Source organism: Cynoglossus semilaevis, chromosome 15 (assembly GCF_000523025.1).
Source record: "Cynoglossus semilaevis isolate Cse_v1.0 chromosome 15, Cse_v1.0, whole genome shotgun sequence".
Classification (NCBI taxonomy): domain Eukaryota; kingdom Metazoa; phylum Chordata; class Actinopteri; order Pleuronectiformes; family Cynoglossidae; genus Cynoglossus; species Cynoglossus semilaevis.
The window spans coordinates 4263682-4273988 of NC_024321.1; the positions used below are offsets into that span (position 1 = coordinate 4263682).

The 10307-nt window shown below is 37.6% G+C and overlaps 1 protein-coding gene across 1 annotated transcript in view; it reads left to right on the plus strand.

Moving 5' to 3' along the window:
• Positions 1 to 1546: 1546 nt before the first annotated feature.
• cxcl14 (chemokine (C-X-C motif) ligand 14) overlaps positions 1547 to 10307 on the plus strand; it is a 9911-nt gene continuing 1150 nt past the window's right edge. Inside the window, exons 1-2 of the mRNA XM_008326580.3 lie at positions 1547 to 1860; positions 4159 to 4264. Coding sequence (XP_008324802.1) covers positions 1803 to 1860; positions 4159 to 4264 — 164 coding nt within the window. The 5' untranslated portion in view covers positions 1547 to 1802. The remainder of the gene's footprint in view (positions 1861 to 4158; positions 4265 to 10307) is intronic.

Below are 10307 nucleotides of genomic sequence, written 5' to 3' on the forward strand. Positions count from 1 at the left end.
AAACTCCTTCTGGCTCAGATTCCTCCTCTTTGTTCAGCCTGTACATAGAAATCAGGATCATGTGTCCTTCATGTATGTTGGTCTTAACCGGGTGAAGAAAAGTGTTCATGCTTAAGATGAAAAAAAAACATGGACATCAGTCAGACTGTATAAACACAGGTGCTGCACGCCGCACACGGACATCTCATGGCCACTGATCTGAGTGATGACAGAGGCTGATTGCATTTGGGTTCAGGTCAGGAAGGTAAATACACACACACGCAGACACAAAAGCCAGTGATGATGCATAAAGGTGATGAATGCGGCTTAATCCTGATCCCAAGTAGGCGGAGTTGGACCTTCTTCTCAGGGCTATCACTTACAGGCCAAAGGTTCAGCATGATGATGTCATCAATTCACTCATACAATAGCAACATTTATTTATATACAAAAAATAGAAGTACAACATAACTTCCTCCTACTAGCATGATAGCATATCGTTAATTTTGCCAGTGAAGAAATCACAAAATGCCATTGGAAAAGACCTGATTAGACCTTAGGCTGATTAGTGCATACAGTATCATAAGGTTTATGATGTCGTGATTTATTTTTTAATTCATTTCAAAATTTACACATCATTTCTGAGTTTAAAAAACTATTCTGACTAATCAAAATGTTGTGTGCTTTGGTTTTCATGTTAGGCTTTAAGTCACAGAGGTTTCTCCTAATTGACAAAAGGATATAGCCTGTCTTGTTAGCAATAAACTGCTAATGTAGAAAACTTCCAGACATTTTCTTTCCTATTTTTACATTTTTACAATGGGTTGCAGATATCAATTTCAGTCTTTTGTTATTACTTGTAATAATAATAAAAGTAATAGTAATAGTAATTATTACTATTACTATTACTATTACTATTATAATAATAATAATTATTATTATTATTATTGTTATTGTTGTTCTTGTTCTTGTTATTGTTATTGTTGTTGTTGTTGTTGTTATTGTTATTGTTATTGTTGTTGATGTTGTTGTTGATTTTGTTGTTGTTGTTGTTAATGTTGTTGTTGTTGTATTGTCACTGAGTCAGTTAAGGTTTGGTATTTAAAATCAAAATGAATTGAGTTTGAATGAATTTCTCTTAACATAAGTTTCACTTGGTTTTTACCGATTTAACTACCGATTTTGGTTTTCATCGCATGTTCTATTAAGTCTGCAAACTCTCCAAAAGTTCCCTTTTTGTTCCATTAACGCCACATTGAGAGTTACTGCCTTTATTGCCCGTCGAGCCAAAGTTTCTCTGAGTTATGATCCATCCCGGAGTCCAACATAAACCACCAGCCCAGTCTACACCGGTCTCTTTTATTGGACAGTACGTGCTCTTTGTGTTTTTCCATCCCTTCGCTCCCTCTCTCTCCACACTCTCCAGTTTTCACCCTCTCTGGACACAAGTGTTTGATTCGCTGTCTGGTGCTGCATATTAATGGCAGCGGAGTGCTTTCTGTAAAAGAGCTGAGAGAGAGGAGGGGGGGGTGCGGGGGAGAGGGGGGAGGGTGTTTTAGACTCATCCAAACGCCCAGGACGCGCAGACAGAGTTGCACAATCAGCGCCTCTCCACAGAGAAAAAGCCTCTGCGCTCCTTCACTTCACTCCACTGCTCTTCATTCAGCCAGCACTCGACTGCAAGTGGATATTTGTTTCGCCTCTGAAGACTTTTTGTGCAATTTTTTTCCCGTGCGTTATACGCGCAGAGAGACAGTTAAAGAGTTTGGCATTTGGAGGAGACTTAGTGAGAGACAAATCTTTCTTTTTAATCACTTGGAGCCATGCATCGGTGCACCGTGGTGTTAGTGCTGTTAGTGGTGGCCTTTCTGAGTGCAGAAGGTAAAGTGCAATACTTTTATTTTTATGTCACATGACTTGTTGTTATTGGCAGACCTTTTAGCACATTAGTTGGTGTTTTTTTTTTTCTTTTTGAAAGACTGTTAATTACTTCCAAATATTTCCTTATCTCCTGTGATGCTTAGGAATATAAATAACACAAATCCGCCGCCCTTGCGTTTTAGTGCATCGCTCAGGATTTCGTTTAATTTCTTTGATTAGTTTTATTTAATGCAAAGAAGAATAGGAAATAGGTGAAAGTTGGACACAACTACAAAAACAGTAAAGACAACAATAACGATAAAGTCATAAAGTAAAACAGTAGTAATATTAATATTAAATATGATTTTTGAGTCAATAACTACTTATACTTACATATATGTATATGTTTATATATATATAGCTATATATAGCTATATACAGAGAGAGATAAAAAAGAAATACTGCGATTTATGTTTTTTGCAGTTAAAATTAAGCCATGTATAATACTCTATATATTTTCTATTGTCCTGAATCCTTTTTCTTTTTTTTTACAATTTTAAGTCTTACAATTCAGAGATCATATATTTAAAGTGCCATAAAAACACAAACAATGTTGAATATACACTCACTACTACAGCTTGTCTTAGCAAATATCACCAATGTGATACGTACAAGGAAAAACCAAAGCAAACTTTTTTATGTTCAAACATGGCCTCAAAAGGAATAAAACAGGCTTTAGCAGGGATTTAACTTCCAACAAGGCAGATCTGAGCAATGTCCTGCCCAACTATCTCAGATGTTTACGGAGCATCCGCCCAAAAATAAAGAAGATATCCTGCTCACTGCAGATCTCTGGGTGAAAACACCAAGTTGTTTCGAAAAAAACAAAACAGAAAAAAGCTGTCCACACTAACTCATATAATCACTCATTACCACAAAGGTCTGCAGGAGAGCGACATGTTTAGCAGCAGAAAACTCCCCATCGACTTATTTATCATTACAATGGTCACTGGACTCTTAAACTGTCTCCAGAGTCACCACATCTCACTGCAGCAGATCACCACTGGCATGTGGTAGAACAGTGGAATTACAGCTGACAAATCTGCAGCAACTGCGGGATGCTGTTGTTTTAGCGTGGCTCCGTGTGGCTTCTGTGATCTCTGTTTAATGTTTATATGGCTGAAGGAATTCCATCCAATCAGACATGATCATTAGACAGTAGACTAATCTAACAGAATGTCTGCTTTCTCCAAGTTTCTATTCACTCAGCCTTAAATGGACGTAAACCGAGTGTCTACCACTGTTTTTTTAACTCAGTGTTGACTTAACTGCAGGGTTGTTTTGTAACATATTCAGACACATTGGCTCAGGGCAGATGGTAGGTGATGAATAGAGGAAACCTTGAATGGTCCAGGTCATCACCTCACATCAAATAGGCATGGAAATGCCTTCGACTTTTTATTCGAAGTGATTTAATTTATTGGTAATTTGGACTCCAGGTCTCCTTACATCCTTCATCCGGATTGTTCTGTCAATATATTGAATTTATTGATTTTTTTAAAAGTTCAACTGGGCTTTTTGGGTGTTTATTATGTCTGTCAATGTGTTGCAGAGTTAAGTATTAGCTAAATGTTAGCCACTGGTACAGGTACATTTTATTGACAATTTTACAATTAACACAACAACATATGAGTGGATACACAGGTCATGTTTTGCATCTAAATAATTTGATTAAAACATGACCAAATTAGCTAGTAATTAGTCAGGGGTATAATAAAAGCTGAAATAGACAACATAGTTAAGTAACTGATTAAACTACCACACAAATTTTAATTTATTTAATTTATAAAATTAAGTGAAAATTTCAGGTACATAAATTCTAAGTATGGTCTTTTTTAGTTTAGTACCGACTCAATTATATTCTCTTTAAATGTTGACGCCTGACCAGTTTTATTTTTAATCCAAACTTAAAATGCCTTAATCAAGTGACCATTGCTGTAGTTCTGATTTTTTTTTTCCAAAAATGTAACAGAATTAGCAGCTGGCACCGATGTCCCTGCTCATCAGTGAACAGTAGTAGAAAACAATGGGTATTTAATGATGATTGAGAGAGAATCTGACAGAAAATGGCAAAATAATCACTTTTTGCTTCAGTTTGTTATAAATACTAATTACACGCTATAGTTATCTGTCACACAATACAGTGGCCAGATGATTTCCATTATGTAATAATTATAATAACTCCACACATCCAGAACTGACAAGACAAGTTTTTTTTTTGTTCTGAAAAATGTACGTGTTTGTTTGTTAACTAAACAGCCTACAAGTGCAGGTGCACCAGAAAAGGACCAAAGATCAGATATAAGGATGTGCAGAAGCTCGAGATCAAACCCAAACACCCGTTCTGCCAGGAGAAGATGATATTGTGAGTTAACGTCAAGTCTCTTTTTTCCTGCTAATTTGTGAACATCGTCCTTCGTATCATTCCTCTTTCCTGATCTCTTGACATTTTCCATTCCTCTTGTCTCTCTCCCTGAGTCTGCGTTTCTTCTTCATCTCTTTCTTTTTTTGTTCTTCTTGCCCCCATTCTCCCAGCATGCACCATGGTAAACTGTATTTGTACTTGCTGGACAGATATACAGTTGCTGTACGGCAGCTTTATAGGCTTTATCACAACATGCTGTCGTCAGTGCTAAATACACTTACAGGAGGATTTATAGTGTGATGATGCAGTGATGATTTAATTACGGAGCAGCAGAGGAGATTTGTGAGTAAAGCTGGGTCTCTGAAAGGAAACAGCTTTAAACAGGTTTAAAGGATTTTTTGGGGGGGTTTCAATGAGGGAATGCAAAAAAATTAGGTTTTTGAGTAAATTTTTAAATATATTTTATTGAAATAAGAACATTATCAAACTAGATTAACTAAGTAAAAATATTATATTATTATCATTTTTAATGTTGGCATCAATAGGTCATTTAAAAAAATTAGACAATCTCATAAAAGTAGGCACAAACCATTAGAACATTAGAAAAAGCATGCATGAGACAACAATTTACCACTGGTCTAAACTAAAAGTTTAATGAAGAGGTCTTTGAACCCTAGAGGTCCACAGAGGTACTGTGCAGGGGTAAAAAGCCACAAATGTTTCCACAAATTGAAATCTGAAATTACCATTAATCCAGGATATTTAAAAACATGAATATATTAAACTGGGTAACTTCACAATAATTAATAAATGGATCATACCACAGTACATTTATACATGGCACTAGGCCCAGGTTGATATTGAAACATGCTTTACACAATATACAGTATATAGCATACATTTCCTGCTCCATCAGTTTGATAGAAAATCACATTTAAAGACATGTGGTCCAGAAAGTTTTAGTGCTTCACATAAAATATGAAAGCCTTTTTGACTTTCAAATTTTTTTGTGTGTGTGTACTGCACGTATTTTTTTAAGCTGCCCTGAGTAACGGCCACGATGCTTCTCTGTCATTCTAGTGTTAACAATGCCCAGAGTCAAACTGCACCCTAAGAAACCTTTCATATCAGAAATGTATAATACAGTTAATATAATTAATGTTTTACCCTAATACAAATCAAGTCGCATACAGTGCAGAATCAACTACCCAGGAGTGTGTACCATATACTGTAACAATCTAGTTCAGGATCAGGGTTAGCCTTGAAATAACCTATAACAGTCAGACAAATGCGTTTATTTATTATCAACCCCTATTCCTTTGCAAGGTGGGGGGGAGCGGGGGGATGCAGCCAATCCCAGTCCGTCACAGGCTCACATATAAACACAAGCTACCATTCCCACTCATATTTATACCTAGGGTCAATTTAGCGCATCTGATCAACCTTATTTAATAATGAGCGTTCTGTGCTTGAGAGACCTCCCTACCTTTAAAAAAATACAACATGAAATCTCTGCATAAACCGTTATGAATTATAATTATAGATCTGGTCAGTGGGATTCAAACCTGTCCAAAGCTGCAGGTTCGTGACCTTGGTGTGGGTCAAAGGAATCTGTCTGTGATGAAGGTGTGATCTCTGTTGCCACCTGCTGGTAAGATATGACATGACACATGCCCAGAGAAACAAGGCCACCTGGGCAACAACAGCAGGCTGAAGCCAAGTGAGAAAACAGATTGTGTGGATGTGACATGAATAAATCTGTTGACACATTCACCATTCCCTCTGTAGACCAAAATGTTCCTGTTATGTAGCTCAAACGTAAGAGGGAGAACATATTCTTTAAAGCGGAGAATTGAGATGAGATGACATTTAATATCACTGCTATAATGTAATGTATAGTCACTGCCCACAGAAGTCTCCCTGTTACATAGATTGGTTGTGCAGGTTCTTCTCTGTTACATCTCCCTCACCAATCTTTAAATGCATTTTATCTCAAAGGAATAATTTAAAATGGTGAGCTGAATAAATTCATATTAGCAAAAATTCCAGGTACGACCATGTAGTTCAAGTCATACTGCAACATTTGTAGGCAATGATCTTCTACAATGATGTGTGGGCAAAACATTGCTTGATCAACCTCCTAGAATCCCAAAAATGGCCAAGATAATTGGGGTTAAAAACAATGTGTGTTAGTTTTGACTTTTATTTTATTCAAAATGATTCTGATCGATACAGGGGATCCTTCATTTACGACATCCTCGTTGCGTGGTTTTATCATCATCTCCCATAAAGTTTTAAGAAACTCTTTTTCAGCTATTCTGAGGTACAGCGTTAAAACTTACAAACTGGTACGCACAGTTTGTCACGCAGCACTTGACGACTTTGTTTACATCCGTCATTATACCATTCATTGGATTCTGCTACATTTTGTAGCTTTCATTTCTTTAATTTTTCTTCATTATAGCTTCCAAGCCGAAACTCTTTGAACGTTTTTATGTCCTAGATTATGATGTTACCACTGTGTTAGCGTAGTGTAGCATTGTAGGAACGGAACTCTGACGTAAGCTGTATGTGTAATATCATATATATTGTACAAACAACTATGGAGTTAGTAAAATAAATGTACAGTATTTCGAAGTAGATTTCTCAACACACCAGGGAAAAATAGTAAGGACCAACCAGGGTCTAAACAAAATGAGTCTCCAGTCCAAACATTCAGTTCTGTTCACCAAAGCCCAATCAGTCAGTCTATTTGGCAGAGTATTGGTCAAGCAACCATTTATCACAAGATAAAATGTGTTTGAACATAAAGGTAAAAACCTTACAGAGCAGCACATTTTTGGTTTGATTCTGTCAATGGGACAACAACAACAACAACAACCCTTCGAGGGTAATACATTTAATTGTAAAATGAATACACTCCCTTTAATATGTGCATTTATATATTGTTTTCAATAAAGAAGCAATAATTTGAAAGATTTTTTTCTCTCCTATCATACAAAAAGAATTTAATCTAAAGGTATACAGCATAAAAATGGTCCAAATCAATAAAAAGAAATTGGATTTGGTCTTTCATTCCTTTTTGACCCACAGGTCTGTTGTGTGTGTTTCACATCCATTAGTTCAGGCCTCTCTATTAGCATGAGATGGGGGCCACCAGCTGTTAGTGGCCGGTGAAAAATGAGTCCCAGCGGGCTCCGGAAAGCGACAGAAAGAAAGTGAGTAGAGAGAAACCAGGGAGAGAGTCCTCACCCCTCACCCCCCCTTACCCTCTCTGGCATTTAATGTGGCTGTTTGGCTTACGGTCTTCAGTTTGGCATTCTGGACGACCACCAGGAACAACAAACACATACAAGCTGAGAGCCCTTGAGTATCCCTGCTCTCTGTTTTCCCTTTTTGACGCAGCCTCACTTCCACTATCGCCAATGTTAAAATCAACTTTAAATGCACTTTTTTTCTTACATGTGGAGGCTCTGTGTTTGCCAGCTTTGGCAGAACCCGGAAGTAGGTCGGATAAATTCACATTGCCTAATATGTTGATCCCAGTCTACCAGAAGATCAGTTTATATGAGTTAATGCATATTTAAAATTCCAATACAGGTAGATCCCTTTAGACTGGTTATTTGAATAGAAGCTCCTAAGCCAAAAAAGTGTGGACAGTGGTCTAGGTTAGAATAGGGCCACTTGAAATTATGATTAGAACATGAGTTCATGAGTTTTCAGTTTTTTTAAATATACCTCAAAACACCCTTAATAAAGCAAAGTGACTGTTAAGCATATTTAAATTTAAATCCTAAATACAAAACAACAAGTGGCGCTTTGGCCCAGAGTCAATGTCTCTGTCATTGGTGTGGAACCCCAGGGTTCACCTCCTGGGCAAGATGGAATCCCGGTTAGGGCAGTTGGTGCCTTCCAGTGGACTCACCACCCGCAGGAAGGTTTAGAGGGGTTGGTACGGTGCAATGTGATTTGGGTGGCGACTGCTGCCCCCGCGACCCGGTAATGGATAAGGGGATGAAAATGGATGGATGGATGTATGGACAAAACAACAAGGCGTGTGATGTTGCGTGTTCATGGGTGTGGTTTGAAACTGGCAGTTGCTTCGGTGGTTTTGATTTTTGATAAATGAGCACTGTGTTGGATCCATAGTGTAGTGGTTAGCACACCTACCTCTGAAGCAGAGAGTCCTGGGGTTGATTCCCAGAGGATCCACATGCATGTCTGCTGTTAACACAAGAATTTCCCAAAAATGTCATCAATATATCATGTAATCATGTATTTTTATTTATTTGACTTTGTGTCCCACAGTGTTAAACCATGAAGGTTAGAGAAGCCGTTCTCTAAAGCTAGTAGTTAAGCTAGTAGTATTTCTTTCTGTTGTATTTTAATTTAAATTCATTGACTTGAAGTATATTTTTAGTTTTTTTCCGTTAGGCTCTCATTTTATTGATAAATATTTTAATGTTTTACTACAGAGAAGAAAACTGAAGCATTTTGTACCAAACTTCAAATGTTCGTTCAGTTTGACTGAACTCTGTATTTTGAGCTTGTTAGTGAGACAAACGGGACAAAGTCATGGTATTTCTACAATTGCAGGTTTTTTTCATCTTGACTTCTTTGAATGTTTAGATATATAACAGTCCAAAGAGAGGAGTGGGGTCTGTTGATTGTTGCCTTTCTCTCTCATGTTTAGGCCTTTAGAGCTGATGGTTCTTCTGCTTCTATTGAGAAAGAACTAGATTAAAAACACTAAAAACACAATTATAATCCAGTCTCCACAAATAGTAAGGTTCATTACATCCTCAACAATACCAGACAGTTGGCCTGTCACCACACCCCCTCGTCAAACACACACTCAGAGCTTGATTCTCCTCCAACAAAGCATCAGCTCCGCTCAACCTCAATAGCCTGACCGGCTGACAACTGAATGGGCCGCAAAAAAAGATGGAAAACACTTTAATCTAATTCCTAAAATTAAACTGAATTAAACATTTTTGGTAAGAGTCAGGTCTTTTCTTCCCAAATCAACTCAGTGAACATTTGTCTCTTTTTCTTACTCCTGGCCTTTGAATGTGTCACCGGATGGAGAGGCCCCAGGGCACGGTGGCTGGTTTTTCCCACATTTCTATTTTTCAGGCCTGAATATGCCACATGCAGGCAGAATGTCTCTGCTGCTGCTCCAGAAGGTCACAGTGTGCTTGAGATGTCACTTCTTTTAAGTGGCATCTCGACGACGGTGCTCCAAGAAAATGGCCTTTCAGTGAGAACGCATCTTTTGAACTGTGGGAGACTCTAACTGTGGTGATGTTATTGATGTCTGTAAATAATAGCAGCTTAAATTTAGGAAGAAAATATGTCAATCATTCTGCAACCTGATGAGAATCTATTCACAGGGATTTCAATAGTTACAGCTTTCACAACACAAGAGAAAAGGCCACTGCAGTGATTTTGAACATTTTACTTTATTACACATATATTTTACTGGTACATTGAATACAACATGCATATATTTGTAATATTGGTCTTACAACAAAACAAAAAAATTGAAGAAAAAAGTAGTTCCTGGAGCTGTGGTTTTAGTTCTTGTGAGAGTTCCTGTAACCATCCATTTGTCCCAGTGCTAGTTCTAGTAGCTTTGAACATGTACCAAAAATGTGACCCTAGATTCTGGTACTTGTTCCTGGGATAAAAAGTCAACCCTGAAACTGGTTGTCTCCAGTATGTCTCTGGTTCCTTGTACTGATCCTAGTCACGCTGTATGAGTTAGTATGTAACTGTATGTGAAGGTTACTGACTTTAGGCAAACTGACGTGCTTTTAGTTACACAGGAAATCCACATAATTCCTGGTACTGTCCTAGTTCCTTGTGTGGCCTCCTTCAAAGTTTCTGATAATTTTGTAACTGCAACACCTGGTTTGAGTTTCTGTTCTGAGACATGTACAGTTTTGGGTACTGGTTCAGCATCACTCTTTGAGCAGTTTATCTGTATTTTTATTTTATTCAGTTCACTCCTGAACTTAAAGCATCTCAAACTGCTGTAGTC